This window comes from Glandiceps talaboti, chromosome 19 (genome assembly GCF_964340395.1).
Source record: "Glandiceps talaboti chromosome 19, keGlaTala1.1, whole genome shotgun sequence".
Lineage (NCBI taxonomy): Eukaryota > Metazoa > Hemichordata > Enteropneusta > Spengelidae > Glandiceps > Glandiceps talaboti.
In genome coordinates, this window is record NC_135567.1 from 13970306 (window position 1) to 13998110 (window position 27805).

Here is a 27805-nt window from a genome sequence, read left to right on the forward strand (position 1 = left end):
GTTATTCCATGTACATTTCTTCCAGACTATTTTAAATACTTTTAAAGCAAGGATGAAGAACGTCTACTTTTTGAGTCATCTTGCAAAACTGTCGTCAACTTTCGCCAATTATGAGAATGATAACTATGTGGCATCCCTTGTAGAACAAGAGATGGCCGTAGGTACGTACATATAAGATAAGATAAGATAAGATAACACTTTATTTTAGCCGTTTAGAAAATTTTACATTTCTAATTTGGTATTTAAACAAAATAAAGTTAATAATGATCTATGAAATATAAATATTAAAATATACAGTAGTTCTAGTGTGTGTCTATTGACTACATGTATCATCCAGGTATATGTAGAGAGCGGTTATAATATCCTTATGTTTTGATTGTAGTATATATCTAAATTGCTCTCCTCTATCTAAGTTTATAAAGTTTGAGTTGAGGGTAGTGATAATACTAAACATTTTTTCTCTTTGTTTTGTATATAATTTACAATGAATTAGATGATGTCTTTCATCTTTCATATATGTGACATGTAACAAACATCTTAAAATGGCCATATGGATGATGATTTGGTATTTATTTTCGATTTTGAATTAATAAAACAATTTTATCATGGCTTCCTACTTGAAAAGTCAATGTGGAACAACATAGACCAAGTCTGTGTTTGTAGCTCAGTACATTGCAAAAAAATAAATGATGTGTAAAATGTTTATTATTGTACGTACAATAAAATTTGACACATTTATTGATCTTTTGCAATTTATTGAGTTACAAACACAGACTTGGTCTATGTTGTTCCACATTGACTTTTCAAGTAGAATTGTTTTATGAATTACAAGTCATTGAAAATGACAGTCCCCGCTATGATTGGGTTTTAAGGAACTGGCAGTTTATGTTGTCATTTTCAAACCTGGTTAATGTTGTTTGGCCTCATATGGTTGTTTTTGATATCACTACTCTGTTCAAGCATGTCTGAGTTATGGCTTTGGACATGGAAAATTCGCATACAAAATGGCTGCCAGGCAGCCATATTGGATCGTATCATGACAACAATGAAGATGCACATGTATGTCATAAAACACTGTCCTAATACCAACTTTGAATGAGATCTGTTCAAGCATGTCTGAGTTATGGCTTTGGACAGGGAAAATTCGCAAACAAAATGGCTGCTAGGCGGCCATATTGGATCGTATCATAAAATTTCGTCCGACGGGGACTAAAAAATCCAAAATAAATACCAAATCCTCATCCATATGGCCATCTTAAACAACAGCCTCTTTTACCACATCGTTCAAGACACATTGCGGAAGAAATGACAGCTCTGGTTTTCAAGAATGCATGTGGGTCACATGACCAATACTACATAATTGAAGCCAGTCAACAAACTTCATTTGGCTCACATTTTATAGCTTGACTTAATATATAATATAAAATTGATTTATAAATTAATAATCAAAAATAAATACTCAATCCTCATCCATATGGCCACTTTAGGGATCTGTCATTATTATGACGGGGGGGGGGGGACACGGAGGAATTGCTTCCGACGCCGCATTTTTTGAAAATTTAAAAAAAAAAGATAAGAAATTCTTCATCTTCTTGACCTTCATACACATCTGTTTTCTTTCTCTACTGATGTTTATAAACATTTTACCAAAAAACAGAAAGAGTATTCTGACCATCATTTCGTTTGTTTTTGAGTTGATAAAAATATTGTTCAAAAATAAAAAGTTAAATGGGTAGAGATAAAACAAATTGCCGACCTACCTATCCTATTTTCTGACAACACGTTATTGGAAACAAAGCATTATTTTAAACTGTAATAATATTTGTGGGTTTTCTTTAGGTGCGCCGTTGTTTATCAGTAGCACATCGTCTAATTGGTCATTTTTTGTGGAGAAGTCTAGAGCCTTAAAAGGGAAGAACACTACATCAACGTCAGAGTTGCCGGGAATACCACAAGACATTCTTGATATTCCTAATTTACTAAAACGGAAGTAGAAAATGGCCGTCAACCATCGACTTTCTAGTCTTGGTTACATAGACTCTCATTACTCAGTACTACGACTTGGAGACCGTCGAGACGATCACTTTACTCATCTGGGCGGTCTCGTAGTAGATAACCCTCAGTGGTGAGAGTCTCACTTATCCCAACTGCCAACACTGGGGGCGTACTATGACTCAAGACCACTGAGATGATCACCCACTTGATCGTCTGAGTGGTCTTGTAGTAGAGCCTGGAGTGGTGAGAGTCTGGGTAACTGAGACTATCGACTTTCATAATCTCTGTATATCACTGGAGTATGGGAAGCCCAGGAGCCATGATACAAACAAACAAACATTATACAAAAAAAAAAGAATGAACAAACACAAATAAACATGCAGACACACACACACACACATACATACATACATACATACATACATACATACATACATACACATACATACATACATACATACATACATACATACATACATACATATAGGCCTGTGTGTCATAGATGACTTTTGACCTTTGACATGTTAACCTTTCACCATTTCATGAACTGATCTGTAATCTTACAATGTCAACTTTATCTATCAGTAATCATTAATACCAAAACACTGATTACTAAATCAAACAGTGAATAATCTAGTGAGAGCTGGTAAGAAATTACACAAATAACAGTTAAGCAACTCTTCAAATACCAATGTCTAGCAGTGAGATGGGGTGGGAAGATGAGGGGGGGGGGGCTTCCCACAGGTGCTCGTGAAGTTACTATGTCATAGAGACCTGTGGCAGCCAAACAGTGAGCTACAGATTAGCGAGTAGCTTGTTGTTTGGCCTGATGGACTCACTGTCGTAGTTCTCTATATTAAAAGAGTTTTGGCACTACGAGTCGCAAGATGAGTAGCAACAAAGACCCCTTAGGTCACTTGCATTTTCTTTGGCTGAACACAGGAAAATTGGAGGATAACATCTAAAAGTCTGGAGAGGGAGGGGAGGGGAGGGGGTGTGTAGACAGGTCATGTATAGGTATCATTACTACATTCTTTGTTAACTTCTCAGTGTTTTTCACTTTTTCAGAGTCGTATTTTCTAAATTTTGGTGTGTTCCACTTTATCAGATTCTCGTATTTTCTAACTTTTGGTGTATTCCACTTTTTCAGAGTCTTACATTTTCTAACTTTTGGTGTGTTCTACATTTTCAACGTCTCATATTTTCTAAATTTTGGCGTGTTCCACTTTTTCAGAGTCTAATATTTTCTAAACTTTGGAACATATTTCTGTCATCAAATAACACAATAAGAATTACACAGAAATAGAAATGAATGTAGAAATTAGAAATGACGTAAACGGACTGGTATTTCTGATATCTTTCACAACTAGCCTCGTATTACGTAACATTGGGTCGATCTAAGTATCACGTTTATGCAAATTAAGATAGCTGGTCTACTCTATTGTTTTCTCAAGTCGACATGAAGGTCATTATATCAGACAAAGATTAAATCTCAATACGCAACATGTGTCGAGAATTAGCAGTAATTTTACCAAGAGAACCTTCAAATACTCTGGAGCTGTTCTATGGAACAGTACCAACACATATTAAGCACTGCAAAACAATTCATACTTTTAGGAATACATGCATAAATCATCTTATGTCAGAGAGGATAACATTAGTATGGTGTAACTGGATAGCGGTGTAAATTTTGTCTGTTAAAACTGTATTTTTCATTTTCATGTTTTATTATAAGCTTTGCTTCCGCATTGTTTGTACTATTTTTTTGTGTGTGGTGTGTAATGTATTAATGAAGGGTAACACTAACATGGCCTCCAGGTGTTAAGATTCTCGGGGGCCAAGTGGTTAAACCACTTGCCTCTTACCACTGTGGTCAGGGGGGTTGTCTGTGGCGGAGTGGTTATACCACTTGCCTCTTAGTAGTCTTACCACTGTGGCCGGGGTTCAAACCCATTCAGGGTTTGATTAAATTTACCACTGTAAGTAACAAGAATGTCGTTCAGTTTGACTCTACCGAACAACGCAGGTTTTCCCCGGGTACTTCAGTTTCCTCCTGCATTAACACTGAACCCATGAGGGATGGCCCTCACTTGGGAGAGAAGTATCTATATACTTAAAGAACTATTCAGTATAAATAAAGAGCATTATTAGGTGGAAATCGTTGTTTTCTTGTTACCCTGTCTTTAAAATAAATTTTACTACTACTACTACTACTACTACCACCACCACCACTACCACTACCACTACTACTACTACCACTACTACCACTACTACCACTACTACTACTACTACCACTACTACTACTACTACTACGACTACTACTACTACCACTACTACTACTACTACTACTACTACTATTCCGATGATATCATCGCACAGTTCAATATATTATGGACAAATGCTTAGCATGGCCAGCTTGGAATCAACTGGGTGTAGGTTCAAGCCTCACAGCTGCCGTTTGCTTCCAAAAAGTCCATGGGGGTGGGGGGCATACTCGGGATAAAACCTAGGGTGTGCCGACCAACTTCTAAACATAGAACCTTTTAGGCAAAAAGGAGACGACGACGACAACGACGACCACGACCACGACGACGACGACGACCATACAGAGAAAAAACTGAGACACACCATTACGAGAGGTTAGATGCTTGTGTTTTATTTCACTGTAAAATATTGTAAACCTGGAAATTTTCGCTTAAGATTTATTTTCGCTTCTTTCACTGGAAAACAAAAACGCAAAAATATGTAGTGACTAAAATGTCTTCTTGTACATGAACACAATATACCAGTCTGGTAATTAGTCAAAAATATGTAGTAACTAAAATGCCTTCTTGTACATGAACACAATGTACCAGTCTGGTAATTAGTAAAAAATATGTAGTGACTAAAATGTCATCTTGTACATGAACACAATGTACCAGTCTGGTAATTAGTCAAAATTAGTCTTTGAGATCTTGCTGAAGACTGCGAAATCGTAAAATTGTGTAGTTAGCGAAAATATCTAGGTTTAACAGTGTACACTGTTAGTTAATATTCTACTTTAAGGCAGCGACTACACAGCCACTAAACACTGGAAATCACTACCTGAAAACAATTGAAAATATATGAATTACATTTACGTCCGCCTTCACAATTAAGCAGTACTTAATTAAACAGCTAATTAATTTGTCACAATATATTTATGTTATTATATTATTTGATATGTATATATTTCTTTTCTTTTCGACTTCTGGCAACAAAATATTAATATTATTACATACATATTTCATATTCATACCCTGTGCATTGCATTACCAAGTTGAAGTCAGTGCAAATTCTTAAGACATTTTGGATTTTATATTTGCAATCTCGGTTAAATGCTATCATCCCTACAAATCTGTTTTGGTATCACCCATATCTTTGGAAACAATACAAACAAATCATGGTGTATGAATGGTGGGGGGGGGGGGAGGTCCCACTTTGATGTATAGCAACTGTGGTGGTTGATTTAACAATATTCATTTTAAACACTAAATATAAACATCTTTGGTCACATGACAATCACATGACAATCTAACTGTATTTGCGGAAAATGCTGGAATGTTATTGGGTCTGCAATCTAGCTTTCATGTGACATCTGCAATCTAGCTTTCAAAAAAAATATTCAAATCTTATTGGTCCAATACAGTCATGTGACATCTGCAATCTAGCTTGGTTTTTCAAACAAATATTGACATCTTATTGGTCCAATACTGTCATATGACACTACAATCTATAAAATTACAGTAACATCATTGGTTATCAACTATCACATGACAAATACAGGGATGAATTTAGCTTTGTTCTTATGCAAATTATGTTAATCCAATTGGTTAATGACACCAATAAAATGTTTACTTTAACCTAATTGGTTAGTAACTGTCACATGACTTCTATACTGTACCCTATTTGGTTAATGAATTGTGAGTCTGTAACCTGATTAGTTAGTGACTGTCACATGATTTCTATACTGTAACCTAATTGGTTAATGACTCATGAGTCTGTAACCTAATTGGTTAATGACTGTCACATGATCTTTATAACTTGGCAGTGTGGGTCATCCAGATATCAGAACTGCAGTCTCCACCAGGATAACGGATTTCATGTGCTAATGCTGGGCCCTCTGGTTCGTTACCAAAATCTACGCAGAAATCTTTGTTGAGAGTCAGGCCACCTCTGTTTGTATCGATATCAACCTGCAACATGTGACTTCCTTGTCTGCAAGTTAAAGAATAACGACCAATTACAAGTGTCCTAACAAGTGACCAATTACTGATGAGCTAAGAACTGATTATTCAAAATAACCAATCAGTAATAATTTAACAACTGACCAATGAATGATGAGCTACAAACTGGCTGAAGATTGTACTTTACAAACTGAACTTTACAAACTGACCAATCACTTAAAATCTAACAACTGACCAATCACTTACAATCTAACAACTGACCAATGATCAATGAGCTACAAAATCACTGATTATCAGTAATTTACAAACAGACCAATCACTAATGATCTAACAACTAACCAATGACTGATGAGATAATAAACTGACTGGTTATTTACAAACTGACCAATCATTATATATCTAACAACTAACTAATAACTGATGAAGTACAAAGTGACCAATCACCAATGATCTAACAACTGACCAATACCAGAAGTACAAACTGACCAATCATTGATGATCTAACAACTAAGCAATAACCAATGCAATACAAACTGACCAATCACCAATGGTCTTAAATCAGTGCGTATACTTACTTGACGAGATCAGGATAGAACTGTTTATCCCACCCACTGTACAATGAAGTTGTCACATAGAGTCGTTTGCCATCCAGACTCAGTTGGATCATCTGAGGGCCTCCAGCAACACGTTTACCATTCATGTACAGAGGTTCTGGCTGTTTAGTCAGTTCTTTGTCTTCAGTAACTTTGACATCACTGTCAGTTGTAATACTACCACCAAGGAAGATCTAAAAAAAATGCATAAATTAACATAACCAACATTTATTCAAATATGGCAGCCATATTTCAAAATGTGTCAAAGATTCATCCATATATGCATATTTCCAAATATGGCAAACATATATCTCCATATATGGCAAATATAATTCCAAACATGGTAAACATGTATCCAAATATGGATGCTAAAATCAAGACGAACTAATTTAGAATGTCTTGTGTTTGTGATGTCATTTTGAGATATCCAAATATGGCTTTAATATATCCAAATATGGTAAACATGTATCCAAACATAGTAAACGTATATCCAAATATGGCAAATACATACCTGACCAATTAATTTAGAATGTCTGTGATATTGTTCTACTCACAAATATCAAAATATAGCTAACATTTAGCCATTTGACGGCGAGTAAAATGGGTTGTAAGATAGGGGGTCTTACTATGGCAAACATATATATCCAAATATGGCAAAGATATTTCCAAACATGGTAAACAGGTATCCAAATATGGTAAACAGATATCCAAATATGGCTAACACCTACCTGACCAACTAATTTAGGATGTTTGGTATCTGTGATGTCATATTGACGGATATCTCCATGTAACCAATTGGAGAAGTAGAGAAATTTATCATCCAATGATATCAGGATATCAGTTATCAATCCTGAAAATAAAATATTTAGAGATTAAACGAAACATTGAGGATATTTTATTGAGGGTTAAAATAAAAATACCAGTTTGAAATTCGCATATATGAATATGTTGTCATGTAAAGTCTTATTATGTTCTGTGATGTTGTCATCCAGTTCTGTTATGTTGTTTTGTGTTCAACAATGTCGTCTTGTTTTGAATTTTCTATAAACTCTTTTCTGTGCGAGTCTAATGCTTAACTTGTTTGTGTTCTGTGATGTGTTTTCTGTTCTGTTCTGTGATGTGATGTGATGTGTTTTGTGTCTGCAATGTTTTGTGTTCTGTAATGTTGTTTTGTGTTCTGTAATGTTGTTTTGTGTTCTGTAATGTTGTTTTGTGTTCTGTAATGTTATTTTGTGTTCTGTAATGTTATTTTGTGTTCTGTAATGTTGTTTTGTGTTCTGTAATGTTATTTTGTGTTCTGCAATGTTGTTTTGTGTTCTGCAATGTTGTTTTGTGTTCTGCAATGCTGTTTTGTGTTCTGCAATGTTGTTAGGCATTCTATATACTCTAGAAACTATAAATAATTCTATTGTTTTATTTCTATTACTTACCAGGCATCTCTGGGAGTGCCCAACCTTCCACTTTCTTTGAAGGAATGTCAATAACTTTCTCAGCAGCCCATGTACCATCCTAGTGACAAATATATAAACGATATTCAAAAGATTTGTATCATTTGAGAGGATCTTAAGACACTTAGATGTAATTTCCCAATATTTTGCTTCCTTTAACCAAAGAAAATATGAGTAACCTAAGGGGTCTTAGTAGTGACAAAACCCTTAGTTCACTCATATTTTCCGACTGAATGAAGACAAATATTGGGGAATAATATAATTATACCAGTGACAGTAATATCAAAGAAAAATCGGGGAAAGTAATGGCAATATTGAATATTTTGACTCATATTTCGAACACAGCAGAACCAGTGACATAGACACCAGTTGTTGTGATGTAGAATAACCAGGGTATAAATTCCATATTTTTTGTTCAACTAGGCTTGTGTGTGGTATAATATTCATTATTCATATCCAATGGAATTATAGTAAAATAGATAAGTAAGTTTGACATACCTCTGTCTTAAAGAATCTGATGATGTTGCTGGCCAATGCAGCACCAACCATACCTTCTGCGGCTGTGGGTTCATGAAGGAACCGGATCTCCAGTGGAATTAAACCTTCCGGACCTAAATCTATAGTTTGTGTCTTGGTGTGTTTTTCCCAGTCCCATACGTGTAGACTCTGACCATACAAACCTAGAAACACAAGAAAAATGGTCAACAATTCTCGCTATCTGCAATACAATTCTATGCATCGCTAAGGAGTCAAATGGAACGCAGTCTCGCGACCGCGCTTGCATTTGTCGACACCTACACTTCTGGTCGCCTATGTCAATACATGTGAATGTTTCTTCTAAACAGTTTAAGTTGTAACAAATAAGATAAACGCAAGTTTTAAGCTCATATAATTATGGAGGTGGGAAATTTAAATATGTACAGTATCTTTCCAGAACAAAATTACAAGAGATGTCTACAACTGAAAATGGGAAAGAAACATTCCTGTGTATTAGCATAGCCAACCGGAAGTGTAGTTGTCGACATTAGAACGCGTTGTCGCGAGACTTCGTTCCATTTGACTCCACAGTTATGTGTAGAATTGTATTGCAGGTAGCGAGAATTAATGAATTCTTTGTACCTATTAAGTATTATACAAATGGGAGCAAGAGAAAGGCACTTTTTTTTTGTTTGTCATTAAATAATTCAAATTTTAATTCCTTAAATGACAAAAGTAAATTTGTGCACATTTTGACCTCTGATGAACTTTGAATTCCTCTTGGAAAATTTCTTGTTGATGTAACCAGTCCTCCAGTTGGCTAAAACACTATTGTATTCACTTTATTTCTGTATGTTATTTTTGACTGACTAAATTTTCACATCCAGTATTTATGTTTTCCTAGTCCCAAAATATGTAGAGACTGGCCATATAGATATGAATGCATGGAAAATAGACGTTATATTAGAACTGTAACACCATTATCCCCTATATTTATTTATAACTGTAATTATATTATAGCATTACCAATTCCAGTGAATTTTGTGACGTCATCGCTGTACATTATTACTGATAATGTACTCCGTTATTGGGCATCGCGGCCCCGGAACGAGCATAACAATACAAGCTTATTTGTTCTGTTTCTTCATACGACTAGGTATTTTTTCTAAATGTATGTTGTTACTTATGATTGTCATTTCCACTGTTTAAAAATACAACGCATTCATGAAACAAATTTGTGTTCACAGCAGTTCACTGAAGTGTATATGTGTGTGTACGTGTACGTACGTGTGTCGCTATGATTAGTATTCAGCTTCCGGGCCGAACATGGCAGACGATGTTCAGCGCTGTGTATATTATACGTTGTTTTGCGTTTCTCGGTCTACAAATTCACTGGAATTGGCAAAACTATAAAATAATAACAATAATGTACGTCCTCCCAGTCCATAATGGACTCAAGCAAACTTTGCACTCCATAATGGGCTCGGCTGTCGCCTCGCCCATTATGTCGTTCAAAGTTTGCTTTCACCCATTATGGGCTGGGAGGGCGTACATTATTGTTTAAATAACTGTAACCAAATCGTATGTCTGTCTGTCTGTCTGTTCATGCATGCGTATGTATGTATGTATGTATGTATGGATGTATGTATGTATGTATGTATGTATGTATGTATGTATGTCTGTCTGTCGATCTGTCTGTCTGTGTGTGCATTTGTGCGTGCGTATGTATGTATGTATGTATCCATGTATGTATGTATGCATGCATGTATGTATGTATGTCTGTGTGTATGTATGTATGTATGTATGTCTGTCTGTCTGTGTGTAAGTATGTATATATGTGTGTGTACGTGTGTGTGTGTGTGTGTGTGTGTGTGTGTGTGTAAGACAAAAATATGAAATGAGACAAAATTAGGCATTACCATTTTTTACGTCCTCCACATCAAACCCTTTGAGGAAAGCTTTGGGTGCACCCCACTCTGTACTAATCATGACATTGTGATGTGGTTGATACCAGAAATCATAGTTGAAAGGCACATAACCATCAGCTTCCCAGTTTCCTTTCACCTCAAACTCATTATCTTTGCCTTTCAACAAAATAAATCCACCTGAATTGAAACAAAACAAAGAGTCAGATATGTTACTTGTATGCAAATTAGGACATTTAAACATTCACAACTTGATAAAAAGTCTAATTGTTACTTAATATGCAAATTGGGTCATTAATATTCATGATGGTAACCTTTGACTTCAAAATCATAATCTTTGTCTTTCAGCATCATAAATCCACCTCCATTGAAACATAACAAAAACTCAAATATCTCATTTACATGCAAATTAATTTACATTCAAAGAAAAAGCCAAACTTGGGTCATTAATATTAATTGTTAGCAACCTTTGACCTCAAACTCATTGTCTTGGCCTTCCAGCAGAATGAATAGGTTAAATCCTTCACATAGCAACTTAATCTATCCTACCACGTCCTAAATACTATCACATATGTACCAGAGATTACTTACACTGGTGTGTGCACATACTAGTGGTATTATTACATATGTACCAGAGATTACTTGCACTGGTGCACACATACTAGTGGTATTATTACATATGTACCAGAGATTACTTGCACTGGTGCACACACATACTAGTGGTATTATTACATATGTACCAGTGTTTACTCTCCAGAACCCATAGTATATGAAAATGACTTAATTTTCTGGAGTGGTGTTCCCCTTTATTACAGAAAGACACAAACCTCTGCCATTGCCTTCCCCATCACCCAGTCCACTTATCATGATGTCTCCAGTGCCAAGGCAATGAGTGGTGTGTGGATTACTCAGTCCTGTCTTTGAGATCACCTCCTCAGGCTCAATAACCTTTGAAAATAATTCAAACATATATTTCAAACCACTTAAAGAAAGACAACTGTCATCATCGTCATCATTATTGCTGTCATTGTCATCGTTGTTATTGTCATCATCATCATCACCACCACCACCACCACCACTACTACCACCACCATCACCACTACCACCACCACCACCATCATCATCATCATCATCACCACCATCATCATCACCACCACCACCACCACCACTATCACCATCATCATCACCACCACCACCACCACCATCATCACCACCACCACCACCATCACCACCATCACATCATCATCATCACCACCACCACCACCACCACCTCCACCACCATCACCACCACCACCATCACCATCACCACCACCATCATCATCATCATCACCATCATCATAATCATCATCACCATCATAATCATATTTCAAAACTACCTACTGCAAAACAAATCTTAACTCTCATCTGTACTATTACTAACCACTACCATACCTTAGCAATTGCTGGTTTCCGTGGAGATGTTTCTACATCAATCATATAAATACGAGAAGAGTACAGTGATGGCAGCACTAAACGATTCCTCTTTCTACAAGAATCGTCATAGCAACTGCTGCATGCATTCCATCCACTGTGATGTAACTCATCGCCTACATATGGCATAGGTAACCGATGGATAACCTACAAACAAACAAACAAACAAACAAATTCATACAAACAAACAAACAAACAAAAAAATTCATACAAGTCTTTGTACGGATATAGCCCCTAAAATACTTTACTCCAGTGACTACTGTATGAAATTGATTTCATTTGTTTGTTAGATTTTGAAGTAAAAGGTAAACTTGTCAAATATACTGTTACAATTAGAAAGCTCATCTCAGACAATATACAGACAGTGATACTTGAATATAGTGCATGTGTCTTTGGTCTGATGGGTCCCATAGGGGTGGCACCCCCGGTTCAAAGATATGTGTAAACAGGGGTGCCACACTGATTCATCTACAGTTGTTGTTGAAGTACCCAACAAATGGTGGATATTGCACGACAGAGAAATGGTGTATTATGAACACATGCACGGACAGATGGACAGGCATATGTATGGACAGATCTCGAGGGACAGACAAATATAGGGATAGAGGGACACACATATATATGGACAGACAGACAGATAGACGTGTGTATGGACAGACAGACAGATTGGATGAAACCCATTATAATAGCTCCCCTTCAGGCGGTTCAAAACATAGCGCTGTCCTTGAAAGACTGGAATATAAAACTTGAATGCGTACCGTGAACAATGCAGTGATTCCTCTATTAAAATCCATGACATCAATGAGCAGCTGGTGACTTTGATAATAAATTTGGTATGTGTAGAAGTGTGAATGTCATGGAAATGTGAGTGAAAGTGCCAAGTGTTTTTAATCCAATTCATTTGTTTACTTTCCCTGTTTGTAGCAGGTTCTGTTCATCACATGCTTCGATGTCGGCAATTTTATCTAGATGTAAATGAAAGTTGAAATGATATCAATGATTCCTTGTTATGATACAAGATTTGTGTTTCCTGCAGTGTCACCATATATCAGACGCTACTTGAAAACTTCACTGGAGAAACTAACTACTAGGGTCAATTATTGGCACAGCTTTGATTAGCTAAATGATTTGAGACCAAGCAAAGTTGAAAGTAATGTGGAATGAACCCTATTTGAGATTCTTCAGTTAAAAAAAGGCCCCATTTTAGATTCTTCAGTTCAAAAAACAGACCCCATTTGTTTACTTTCCCTGTTTGTAGCAGGTTCTGTTCATCACATGCTTCGTTGTCGGCAATTTTATCTAGATGGAGATGAAAGTTGAAATGATATCAAATCAATGATACCAGATTTGTGTTTCCTGCAGTGTCACCATATATAAGACGCTACTTGAAAACTTCACTGGAGAAACTAACTAACGCACGTAGTCATGACAGAAACACCCACTAAACTAGACTGTACGATACATTGTGTTGTTCAGACATCTAAAGTGAATGCTGGTTAGTAGCATGGCACGAATGTCATATCTACTCAAAGTGTCTAGATAGAAACATTGTCATGTCAACGACTCTTTGCTACACTGCCAGACTTGTGTTTACATTTCCCCGCAGTCTTGCTATCCCGGACTCAATTTTAAACCAATTTTCACCAAAAATCAATACCCCATTTTAGACCATACAGGTTTTCAGAAGATCTCACATTTTATTCCAAAATACATTTATTTAGTAATTCAGGTCTATAGTAAGGAAATAGAGGATTGCAAAGTATAGTTTTCACTCTGAGACTTATACTTATCTTCAGAGGGGGCAACATTTTAGGGTCAATTAATGGCACAGCTTTGATTAGCTAAATGATTTGAGACCAAGCAAAGTCGAAAGTAATGTGGAGTGAACCCTATTTTAGATTCTTCAGTTCAAAAAAGAAGACCCCATTTTAGACTCTTCAGTTACAAAAATAGACCTCATTTTACAAAGGGTTAGAAAACATAGTCCAAAGGGTGGCATATACCAATCTGATTAAAATCTGATGTAGTGTACACTTCGCGATTTCTTTTTGGCTGTTACATTTACTGTCATTTGTTCTTTTGTGAGCACTCCTTAAATACATGTGACACAATACCATAGGCTTTCCCGAGCCATATGAGAGCGCTGAGTGAATTCACTCAGCGAATGAACGAGAAATGCGTCAAAACATACGGGTACTGTACTTCACAGCACTCTGTTCAAAAAGAGCTTGAGCACAGAGCTCAGACACCGATGTTATCGTTATTGTTTGGTGGTTCTCTTTCAATTTCAAATGTTGACTATATATTGTAAGATGGATTCTGATTGGCTACTCATAAGTAAAATATTTGGTACAGAAATGCCTATGGTGTTGTGTCAGATGCATGTAACGAGCGCTCAAAAAAGAATAAACGACAGTAAACAGAACAGCCAAAAAGAAACTGCAAAGTGTACACTACATCAGATTTTAATCAGATTGGGCAAATACATGTATATGCATACCCAAGTACAGGGAGTAAACTCCATAAAATCGAAATAAAATCGTAGATTCTAAATCCAAATCTGAATCTGAATCTGAATCTAATGTTACATACTTGACTGTAGGTGCTTGATCGTGGGTCCACATCAACGGTTGCTAGGTAATCAGGTTTCTTAGTTTCTGTGTTTCTATAGATACAGGGGAGATATACAATTTCTTCCCTAGCACCATTCACCATGGCACCTTTTGGTGTTGCATACCCTGGACCACGTTCACATGCTGTGTGAAAAAAAAATACAAACAAATTATTATTTGGTAGTCGACAACATTTTGAAAATGCAGTCCGTAAATACATCATAAATTGTCAGATCCTGTACACTGTAGTCTGCAACAACATTTGAAACTTTTGAAATTGTAGTCTGTAAAAATTGATGAAATTTTTGAAAATGTAGTCTGCAACAAACAAAACTTTTGAAATTATGGTCTGCAACAAAGTCTTAATCTTCTGAAAATGTAATCTGTAGTAAATGACAAAAATTTTGAAAATGTAGTCTGCAACAAATTCTTAAACTTCTGAAAACGTAGTCAGCAACAAGTTATGAAACTTTTGAAAATGTAGTCTGTAGTGGTAAATGATGAAACTTCTGAAAATGTAGTCTGCAACAAATTCATAAACTTGCGAAAATGTAGTCTGCAACAAATTCATAAACTTTTGAAAATGTAGTCTGCAACAAATTCATAAACTTGCGAAAATGTAGTCTGCATACAACAAGCTATGATTTGAAGGTTCAAAATGTAGTCTGCACCACATGAACCAATTTCTGTACCTGTAGTCTGCAACAAATTATGAATGTGCCATGCACAAATGTAAATACTAAATAGTCTTAAATATAATGACACTTCAAGTTGCTTTTTTAATTCAGGGCACTCGTACTATATTTCCCATTGTAAATGACGGCTCGGTTCATCAGTTGGTTAAAAATGGTTGTTGTAATAGGTGGAATTACGTGTGCTCTCTTCGTACGACTTTCTAGTAGATGTCCTTGAGATACCGGATGATAGACTTTTGAGTACAAGTCCTTGAGTTACCTGCCTATCACCACGTACACATACATGTAAGTTCACAGCATGTACATGTCCTACGGGTAATCTCTGTCGGTATCTTAAATATCCCATCTATACTGATAATAGATAGGTCACTCCGAGATGCTAAATAAACTGATGGGTCAGAATCATTTATAAATGTCACGGGAACAAAGACATGTGTGTCACGTCAAGAAATTAATGAGTTCAATAAACTGATTGCTGGGTGAATTTAGAGGTCAGCTGACCCAGCTCAAAGTCATTCAAGGTGATAGTAACCAACTACAGGTGAAACCAACTAACTAACTGAGCTCAGGACCCTGGAATGGATCTCAGGACCCTGGAGTGGATCTCAGGACCCTGGATCTCAGCATATAATTTACCAATCAAAAGACTACAATACCAAGGATAGATAACATATTTTTTTACATTATTTCATGTCAAATAAAATACACTATTCTATACACTACACTAATGTATAGTACAGTACAGTTCACGATACTACACTGCAATACACTACATTGCACTACACTACACACCACACCACACCACACCTCACTACCCTACCCTACACTACACTACACTACACCGCACCACACCATCCAACCCTACCCCACACTTCACTACACTACACTACATTACACTACGCTACATTAAACTACGCTACGCTACGCCACACTACGCTACACCACGCTACGCCACGCTACACTACACTACACTACACTACACTACACTACACCACGCTACACTACACCACGCTACACTACACCATGCTACACTACACTACACTACACTACACTACACTACACTACCCTACACTACACTACACTACACTAAACTACACTACACTACACTACACTACACTAAACTACACTACACTACACCACGCTACACTACACTACACTACACTACACTAAACTACACTACACCACGCTACACTACACTACACTACACTACACTACACCACACCACACTACACTGTACTGTACTGACCAACTAGAGGTGGTACTGACCGGCTATGATGTAATATCATTGGCAACTGTGGTCATTAGGTGTGAAATTGAGCCAGGTCAAAGGTCACATTCATCCATTACACGTACAAAACATTGTTTATTTAATGAAAACATTCTTATCAAATGCTTTCACAGTTGTTCGTCTTGCAATGGTCCAAGAATTTCACCTCTAACACCGCAATTCGAATGAATATCTTTCGTCATTTTTTGTTTATTGGAATATTGATTTTTATTTTGTGTAATTCTACACCATCGGCCAATAACGACGTATAAAATTTTTTACACACATTGACACACACAAAAAAAATTAAAATATACTCAAATATGTTAATGCACTTCCTTGCGAAGTTTCATCGTGTAAAATAAATAATAGCTAACCCTTGTCTAAGGCCTAATAAAAAAAAAAATTGTGTGTTTCCGATTACGCTCAATTTTAGAATAGGTTGGTAGATTTTTTATTTTATTTTATTATATATTTTTCTCATGCATGAGTGTCTAGTTCAGGTTTTCCGTTGTTTTCCAAATGGTCTATTTATTAATTGGTTTCTTTCTATCAGATGTACAGCCACTATCACAGATTGGAAGAACAGTTTTATATTGTCTTTTTTAAGTTGATATCAGTTTCTGCATCCACTATTTCTCGTCTGACTTCACAATTTTGGCAATTTTATAAAAAAAAATTCAGATATGTAAAAAAAAAAAGTTTAGGGTCAGCAGTGAAAAACTAGGTGGTGTCGGATAACCGGAAACATTTATTTAAAGGCCAATAAATAACAATGTCATCAGATGTCAACAGATCAAGGAAATCATTAATTCTGTTTTTCCTGTAACACTGTCACCTGGAAATGTACACGGTAATAAATCATTCCTGTTAAACAACTTTAAGTTCTATAGGTGTACACGTTTTGACCTTTCAGGTCATGTGACACTTGTTAAACTGCTTCTTTGTTGATTTACCTGCTTTTCAATATAATAGCAGCACTTTTGTTAAAAGTGGTAAGCAGATAAAATCTAGCTGAGTTCCCCAGTCATTTTACCAGGGTTTCCTACCAGTGTTTTCGTTAACGGTGGTAAGTAGGTAAAATCTACCTGAGTTCCCCTGTCATTTTACCAGGGTTCCCTACCAGTGTTTTTGTTAAGGGTGGTAAGTAGGTAAAATCTACCTGAGTTCCCCTGTCATTTTACCACGGTTCCCTACCAGTGTTTTTGTTAAGGGTGGTAAGTAGGTAAAATCTACCTGAGTTCTCCTGTCATTTTACCAGGGTTCCCTACCAGTGTTTTTGTTAAGGATGGTAAGTAGGTAAAATCTACCTGAGTTCCCCAGTCATTTTACCAGGGTTCCCTACCAGTGTTTTTGTTAAGGGTGGTAAGTAGGTAAAATCTACCTGAGTTCCCCAGTCATTTTACCAGGGTTCCCTACCAGTGTTTTTGTTAAGGGTAGTAAGTAGGTAAAATCTACCTGAGTTCTCCTGTCATTTTACCAGGGTTCCCTACCAGTGTTTTTGTTAAGGGTGGTAAGTAGGTAAAATCTACCTGAGTTCCCCAGTCATTTTACCAGGGTTCCCTACCAGTGTTTTTGTTAAGGGTGGTAAGTAGGTAAAATCTACCTGAGTTCCCCAGTCATTTTACCAGGGTTCACTACCAGTGTTTTTGTTAAGGGTGGTAAGTAGGTAAAATCTACCTGAGTTCCCCAGTCATTTTACCAAGGTTCCCTACCAGTGTTTTTGTTAAGGGTGGTAAGTAGGTAAAATCTACCTGAGTTCCCCAGTCATTTTACCAGGGTTACCTACCAGTGTTTTTGTTAAGGGTGGTAAGTAGGTAAAATCTACCTGAGTTCCCCAGTCATTTTACCAGGGTTCCCTACCAGTGTTTTTGTTAAGGGTGGTAAGTAGGTAAAATCTACCTGAGTTCCCATGTCATTTTACCAGGGTTACCTACCAGTGATTTTGTACAGGGTGGTAAGTAGGTAAAATCTACCTGAGTTCCCCAGTCATTTTACCAAGGTTCCCTACCAGTGTTTTTGTTAAGGGTGGTAAGTAGGTAAAATCTACCTGAGTTCCCATGTCATTTTACCAGGGTTCCCTACCAGTGTTTTGTTAGGGGTGGTAAGTAGGTAAAATCTACCTGAGTTCCCCTGTCATTTTACCAGGGTTCCCTACCAGTGTTTTTGTTAAGGTGGTAGTAAGTAGGTAAAATCTACTTGAGTTTTCCAGTCATTTTACCAGGGTTCCCTACCAGTGTTTTTGTTAAGGGTGGTAAGTAGGTAAAATCTACCTGAGTTCTCCAGTCATTTTACCAGGGTTCTCTACTGTTTTTTTTTTTTTTTTTTTTTTTTTTTTGTTTGTTTGTTTGTTTGTTGTTTTTTTTTTTTGGGGGGGGGGGGGGTGTTTGGCAGTAAGCAGGTAAAATTTAACCAAGTTATCCTGTCATTTTACTGAGGTTCATCTCTACCAAAATTTTGGTACAATGTATGGGGCACTATACCAATTTTACCATATTCCACCTTCCTGTTACCATGGTTCCCCAACCTTAACAAAAATACTGTTAATGACCAACTTGTTCTATTGCTGAACAAGACAACTAATCACTTCACAGCAAAAGTTGTATCTCAATCCAATACTGGCCATTTTCATAATAATTACAACCAGTGACAAACAAGCGTTTACAAGCAGAATAAGTTACAAACAGGGAAAGTAAACACCTGAATTGGATTAATAACATTTGGCACAACATGCTGGAAGTACAGAGACTTGTATTACATTTCATGGTTTGATAAGATTAAGAGCAGTTCTATGACCTCTTTGCATGCTACTTCCAATCACAACCACAATTGAAGTGCTCCTGGCATTTCATGTACTCATTAAGTGGCCATAAAACTGTTCCTACCAACCCATGAAATGTAATACAAGTCTCTGTACTTCCAACATGCTGTGCCAAATGTTTAGTAATCCAATTAATTTATTTACTTTCCCTGTTCCGTTTGTAAATGCTTGTCTGTCACTGGTTGTAGTCGGTGTGTGTCTAAAAAAAGTCATGTCCCATTTAATGAAATGCCGAGGCAACTGTTTTTCCTGTAACACTGTCACCTGGAACTGCAGACGTTAATAAATCATTCTTGCCACATACACACCCTAAAGTTCGACATGTACACGTTAGGACCTTTCAGGTTAACACGCTTGTTAAACTTTATCTTTGTTTGTTTTTTACTGCTTGTCAAAGTAATGGCAATCACATTATTACAACCGCACAAGCCATCAAATGGATTTTTCAACAAAGCTGCAAACAAGTGAAATATTACCTGCGGGTTTAATAAAACATTTTGGTCTCGTGGCAAGAACTGTTTAGTGCTATTATTTACAACCTATAACACTCAAGTGAAATGTTTCTGTTACTTGTCACAATCATTTATAGTATCCACATCAAGTGTATAAGTATACTTGAACTTGAAGTGTATTTGTTAAGGGTGGTAAGTAGGTAAAATCTACCTGAGTTCTCCTGTCATTTTATCAGGGTTCCATACCAGTGTTTTTGTTAAGGGTGGTAAGTAGGTAAAATCTACCTCAGTTCCCCAGTCATTTTACCAGGGTTCCCTACCAGTGTTTTTGTTAAGGTGGTGGTAAGGAGGTAAAATCTACCTGAGTTTTCCAGTCATTTTACCAGGGTTCCCTACCAGAGTTTTTGTTAAGGGTGGTAAGTAGGTAAAATCTACCTCAGAGTTCCGCTGTCATTTTACCAGGGTTCCATACCAGTGTTTTTGTTAAGGGTGGTAAGTAGGTAAAATCTACCCGAGTTCCCCTGTCATTTTACCAGAGTTCCCTACCAGCGTTTTTTGTTAATCAATCAATCAATCAAACAATTTATATAGTTCCTGAATCCATTACTCAGAATGTTCAAAGGCACTTTACAGGACACTAAAGTGAAGTCTCGCCAGAAGTCGTGGACATGGAAACTGGCATCAACTTAAAAAGACAAAAAACAACAACTGTCAAGTCACAACCACAAAGTGTGACATGCAAGAAGTAACATGGATTCAGGAGTTAAGGGGTTCAACATTATCATTAACTTAACCCTAGCCCCCTAACTTGATTATAAATACACATATTGTATTCTTTAGTCCTGCAATGACCCTTCATAAAATCTGACAGGCTGGCTGTCTAGCACTTGTTTTCCAACACTTACATAATCAGTTGAGCATAACTACAAATAGTGCAATGTCACTTTTGGCAGTAGACTATACAATGTACACTAACTTCCAAACAAGCAAGACTGTAAACGTCGTCCACCAATCAAAAGTCTAGCTGTCGAGTACCTGTTTTCCCACATTTATGCAAACAATTGTGTAAAAAATGTACCTACAAATAAAAAAAAAATTGTGTTTCTGATAAACCCTAGTTCAAACCACCAACCCTAAACATTTTTTTAAACATTTAAACAAAAAGATAAGAAATTCTTTGTGTTCTTGACCTTCATGTACGTCTGTTTTCTTTCCCCAGTCATGTCTGTACATATTTCATCAAACTATCACAGAAGAGGTGTTCTGACCGACATTTTGTTTGATTTTGGGTTGAAGCAATATTTAGAAAAAAATAAAAAGCAATTAAAAGATAAATGAAAATCCTGACTAACCTACAGTTTTCTGAGGCCATGTTATCGGAAACACATGATTTTTTTTTTCTTTACCTAACTACAAATACAGCTAAAATGATGTTGGTTTGGTGTTTCACTTATGTAACTTGACATTTATTACACACCCTCAGACAACTTCTAATGCAAAAGAAACAATAGGTGCTGTGAACAGTGGGGATGTAGAAGTAGTCAAGTTGATATACTGATTGTTAGTTAGAAAATAAACAATTGCAGCCATTAAAATCATCAAGTCCATGTAATGTTTTCATTAGAAGCCTGTTTTTACTGCACTGTGAAAGAATAGCAATGCTTATCAGTGTTCAAATTCAATGTGATTGGGTAAAGGATCCTGCTGTGTTTGTTGTGTCTCTGTTATTGTTAGTCTAGAGTTGAAATATGTCTATCTTTGTGTCAAAAACGTAATGTCCCATGAGTGAAACACCAAGCCTACATCATTTGAGCTGTAATGTCCCATGAGTGAAACACCAAGCCTGCATCATTTTAGCTGTAATATCCCATGAGTGAAATACCAAGCTAACATCATTTTAGCTGTACATACAGTGCCAGCTTTCAGCACATAGAACATACACTATGTACACTCAGGGCTCAAAATTAACAGTAGTCCCATGCCCACAGACTACCAATTCTTGTCATGGGGCTACCATAGAAAAAAAATTACGAAAACTATTTAATGATAACAATATTTAAAGCACTGCAGAACCAGTGACGAAGACAGGAAGTTGATGTGATGTAGAACAACCAGGGTATGCAATCCATATTTTCTGTTCAAAGACAATAACTTGATTTGTGCATCGTATATTTTTCTATGTTCAGCCAAGAAAAATATGAGTGACCTAAGGGGCCTTTGTCACCATGCTGAGTCACTAGACGAGTACTCGGAGTAGTGACATGAATGACGAAAAATATTGGAGAATAATATAATTATACCAGTGCCAGTAATATCAACGAAAAATTGGGGAAAGTAATGGCAAGTTTAAAACGTTTTGACTCATATTTGGAACACAGCAGAACCAGTGACGTATACTGTAAAACTGGAAATGTTCGCGCAAGATTTATTTTCGCTAATTTCACTACAAAACAAAAACGCGAAAATAAGTAGTAGTGAAAATATATATTTCTGCATAATGCAATGTACCAGTATGGTTATTAGTGAAAATTAATCTTTGTGAACTACATGAAGACAGTAAAATCGCAAAATTTTCTAGTCGGGAAAATATGCAGGTTTACAGTATGTAGACACATGCTGCCGTGACGTAGAACAACAGGCGTATAAATTCCATATTTTTTATTCAACTTGACTTGTGCATACTACCGGTATAATAATAATAGTACACATTTATAAAATACTTTCTACACTGGAAGTCAATCATTATAAGCACTTCACAATTACCCTGGCACATACAGTATCTACATCACACAAGGCCTCATCCTTAACTCCCTAGGGGACGCGATACACTCCACTGCAGCTTCTCCATAGAGACAATTACCCAGGCACATACAGTATCTACATCACACAAGGCCTCGTCCTCAACTCCTTAGGGGACGATACAGTCCACTGCAACCTCTCTAAAGGTATAATTAAAGCATTCACATACTAGTACCTAATGACCTAAGCCTTCCAGGTCCCCAAATAATTGGAATTATTTAGCTTGGTTGACTGGAGCACAATCGTGTTCAAATCTCGCCCAAGGACTTTCGCCATTATTCAGAAACAAACGACAGCAACAGAGGTCAAACCTGCAAATTGTATTACCGTTATATTGTACAATGGGATTATCTGTGGTTATCGTAATAACTTATATGGAGCTACCAATGAAATAAACCCCCACACTGGTCAAGCTAAATATGAATTGATTATTTGTGGTTACAAACAATGTATCAACATTGATTTATAAGTATTTATTATCACATTTCCCATGATGCAACATTCAACATGTGGGTTTGCAAGTTCCCTATTGGATTGTCTCACAAATAAAAGGACTTTCGTAAAACTTGAATCGACACTATAAAGTTGAAGGAATAAAACACTGTTAACCCTTTCAGAGCTAGAAACTTTCCCGCCAAAATTTTTGAACAAAAATTCCTGTTTCTCTGTAATTTTTGGAAAAAGATCAACTTTATTTTAGATCAGAATTCAAGAAATATTACTTCCCAATGAAGTAATATTCTTAAATTTTAGAAAATGTTCTTACAATCAAGTTTCTATTTATTCCAATGTCGTCTCTAGGAATGAAAGGGTTAAGATTACCTTGAAATCAAAAGTGATGGGGTGGAAGAGGAAAACACTTGTAAAACTGTTACTCTGACTGGAAGCAAATGCTACAATTCCTGTAACGTTAACACAAATAGACGAGATCATGCTGAAAACGTGAATGAGATGTCAGCATATGACATGTTTTCAAAATGCTGCATGCGTTGCCAATTTTGCCGATTTTGACAGGATTGGGGTACTTGTATATTTCGTGAGTCTTGAACGCCCGGTAATTAATATCGGAGTTCGAAAATGGCAGATTTTTTGACAGGTATAGCAGTGTTGCAGCCAGAGGGGGTTTTGGGTCATTTGACACACATTTTTTGGACCTGACCCACAATTTTGGAAGTGATGGGTCATAGATGACCCACCTTAAAATTGTGTGCAAATATGTTTAGCAATATGACCACATCTATACTATAGCAACAGCCAAATGATTGTGTATACTGCATGGATAACAACAGGGTTGGATAGACAACTGCATAATCATTCAGCAAATATCCAGCATGGATCAGCATGTGGGTAAATATTTTTAAAAACTGTACAGTTGTACTACAACGCAATTGGCACTTTTTTTTTTATGTCCCAAAAAAATGTATGATGAACCAGAAAAATGAGCGTCTTGGGACACTATGTCCCACTCTTTCAAAAGGCTGGCTGCAACACTGGTATAAGACATAATTTAGCAGATAATTCAACCAACTTTGCGATTTAGATCTGAATCTTTTCCGTCTATTTGCGTTTATGTTATTGCTTCCAGTTAAACATCGAAACAGAAAAAAACCCTCAAAATAACAACAAACGCTACAATTATTACACAAGATTACAACCTATTTTGTACTCATACTGACCCATTTTCCATTACAATAAATACCCTACCCAACGAGTGACCCCACACAGTGTACATTGTATTTGCTACACACTAGTAAGGTATTTGAATAAAAGAAATAGCACAGTGCTTTTCTGTAAATCATTGTGACTTGACTTTTCATCAAACCTGACCCAGCAGTACACATGTACCTGCTAAATCATTCTGCATGGTATACGGACTAAACCATTATGCTGAATCATGCCGCATTAATAATTTACATAGTATATGGACTAAACCATTATGTTTGGAGGGGTGCCTCAGAACTGAGGGACAGTCAATAACTGTACACATGTAGACTAACTGCAACTGAGACACTTTTTAAACATTTGTTTTGTTGGGCAGAATTGTTTCTGGTCAGGACAGTTTGACTAAAATGGTCGATGACACAATTTTTTTTTATTCGCAACAAATCTGTCACTCAGTCTACTATTTATGGCAGTTACTCTTCTTTTTATGTAGTACTTTATAGCAAGTGTGTATGTGGGGCAGATGTCATTTGCTTGTTCTTGATTGGCTCTGAAGTAGGGAGGGTTATTTTTATGGTTTCCCATGGATCTGCAGACTGCATGGGCTGGACAAGCACACAGAAAAAAGACTGACACAAGGGTATTTTTAAGTGATGTGCAGAATTTTTTTTTTTTTTTGTAATGACTTAAGGCCTAAAAAATAATTGTTTGGTTCCGGTGACCCGATCCCACCTAGTTTTTCATTGCTGACCCTAAATTTTTTTTTATGTATTCGAAAAAAAATAATCGCAAAATTTATGGAAGTTTCACAAGAAATAGTGGATGTGGAAACTGATATCAACTTTAAAAAGACAATATAAAACTATTCTTCCAATCTGTAATGGCTGTACATCTGATAGGAAGAAATAAACAACACAGAGACCATTTGGAAAACAATGGTAAACCTGAACTAGACACTCACACATGAAAAAAAATAAAATAAAAAGGCTACCTTCCTCACCTATTTTAAAATTGAATGTAATCTGAACCACGCAATTTTATTTTTAATTTAGGACTAATCCTAATACACATTCTCTGCACAGTATTGAATCACCTGTGGGTAAACATATATGTATAGCTGTATACACATTATCCAATCAATTTGATTTCTGGTCGTACCCAAAAAATCAGCAACCCAATATATATATTGAAATCGGTGACCAAGTACTTTTTGAGATATAAGTTGTTGACCAAAAATGAACATTTTTACACCTAATTTGCATATCACTCATGGAATCATGGTATGCTTAATATTTCTTTGTCTATACATCCCTAGATACATTCCCATTAAATTTCAGCCCAATCTGCTCAGTAGTTTTGGAATTATAGATTTTTAACCAAAAAGACACATTTTTAGCCCTAATTTGCATATCACTGATGGAATCATCCCGTCATGAACAAATCTTACTTTACACCCCCTTAAGAATGTTCCCATCAAATTTCGCACCAATCTGCCCAGTAGTTTCTGAGTTTAAGTTTTTTGACCAAAAATCACATTTTTTGACCCAAATCACACACCTGTGATGCGATCATTTTGATTTGAACAATTTCCCAACTAGACACCCAAGGTAATGGACCCACCAAATATTGTGGCAATCAGTTCAGTGGTTTTTGACTTTAAGTTGTTTACACGCACACACACACACACACACACACACACACACACACACACACACACACACACAGACAGACACCAGGGCGATCCCTATAGCACTACTGAACCTCAGTTCAGTTGTGCTAAAAATTACTTCTAATGTGAGATATGGTGCTGGGTTTCTGGTAGAATTTTTAATGTGTTTACAGTCATGTTTTTACATTACATTGATCAGTGGTGTGACTGATACAAGTTTCATCATAGTTTACATCATATATGAACACGGTTTGATGTCGCACTTGCGAATGTTTGTTTAGGGGGAGGGGGTTGGGGGTTGTGAATGTTTAGTGGGAGGGGGAGGGGGTGGGGTGACCCAAACGAAGGATGTCGTTTGTTGAGATTGTGCGACACTATGCAATCGTCCCTTTAGCATAGGAATGGATGTAGCTATAGGGTATCTATAGTAAGATCTCTTTGAAGTCGTTCGAGGGAGACCACCGTCTGTGTTTCAGTGCACATAATATAAAGTACCATTCAATCAATAAAACTGCAAGTGTTTATGAACGAGTAAGTAATACATCATTCGTTTCCATTGAAAATACGTGTAATTTTCAGAGCTGCGTGTTTAGTTATATCATACGGTTATATGGTTACATAATACCATTACCACTGATACCAGGGTATTAATTTCTACCTCAAGGTCTTCGGCAAATATCAAACTACTAGTACGTTGAACACCTTTTCTACGTCACTGTCAACCAATTTTCACTCAGCAGGACAGCAATGATATATTTTAATAGCTCACCCGTACCCTCGTATTTTACACAATTTATCAGTCTCGTGAAAGTATTTTACAAAAGTTGAGTACCACGAACAGGTCACTCGCTGATCTTGAACGCACGTTCACACGCCCCATGCGGTTGGGAGATTTTAGAGATAATATCGAACCCTAAATCTGCCAAACTCACTCTCTGGCAAACACGACATTGTTGAATAATAACTGTACAGAGCGCAGACAAATTCAGGACGGCACACACAAAAATCTACAGCACAGGTAGAAAATGTGACCTTGCTGCCGCTCAACGTGAACCGCTTCAAGAGGAAATTCCCGTTTCAAAACAAACACCTAAAACTTTGGGTAGTTTCTGGCCAATTTGTTCATCAGACCGGGCGATAAAACATCACCTTTCGCAAATAAAGTAATGTGTAAGGCACTCTCAGGGTTTCACTGAACAATATTTTCATAACAGTGAAACTCAGTACTCACCCATGTTGACGACCGATGGAGATGTGTGTGCTCACTACAAGGCTTGGACGAGAAAAGAGGCGGAGTTACTATCAGTAAACTGAATCGACAGGTCTCCCATGTGCATGATGTGAGGTCGCTAGCGCTTGGCTCGATGAAAAGAGTTCGACGACCTGATTTGACCTACCCCATTGTACCCTCGATCCAGGGTTTGAATGACAACGCCTTATCATCTGCAATAATTGTAGCCTTGTTTTTATATTTTATTTTGTGTGATTCAATATTTTTCATTTTTACTTTTTATTTTCTTACAGGGTTTTCACAGAGAAATAGCGTTGTAGCACAACTGTATTTAACTGTTGCTATGGGCAGGGTCTTGTTGCTAGGCATATTTGCATACAATTTTGCAATCTTCATTACCTTGCCTACCCTCCCCACTTTTCATCTTTGCAATGTAAACCAATGTAAACCTGGTCTGGATGCCAATTGTTCCTAACCACAGTCT

General features: G+C 36.7%; 1 protein-coding gene across 1 annotated transcript; it reads right to left on the minus strand.

The window, feature by feature from the left end:
• Nucleotides 1-4648: 4648 nt before the first annotated feature.
• On the minus strand, nt 4649-27435 carry LOC144450320 (methanethiol oxidase-like). Its single transcript, XM_078140922.1, has 10 exons — nt 27322-27435; nt 14706-14869; nt 12075-12260; nt 11471-11591; nt 10638-10823; nt 8740-8921; nt 8224-8302; nt 7522-7643; nt 6776-6987; nt 4649-6231 (listed from the first exon to the last, which is right to left on the minus strand). Exons 1-10 carry the CDS (start codon nt 27323-27325, stop codon nt 6051-6053), a joined length of 1437 nt encoding a protein of 478 aa, XP_077997048.1. The 5' UTR covers nt 27326-27435; the 3' UTR covers nt 4649-6050.
• Nucleotides 27436-27805: the final 370 nt, after the last annotated feature.

Coding starts and splice junctions, on each gene's coding strand:
- LOC144450320 (XM_078140922.1), bottom strand. Junction 12,261..14,705: donor GATCAAGCACCTACAGTCAA/GTATGTAACATT, acceptor GTTTGTTTGTAG/GTTATCCATCGGTTACCTAT. Junction 8,922..10,637: donor TGTGGAGGACGTAAAAAATG/GTAATGCCTAAT, acceptor TTGTGTTTCTAG/GTTTGTATGGTCAGAGTCTA.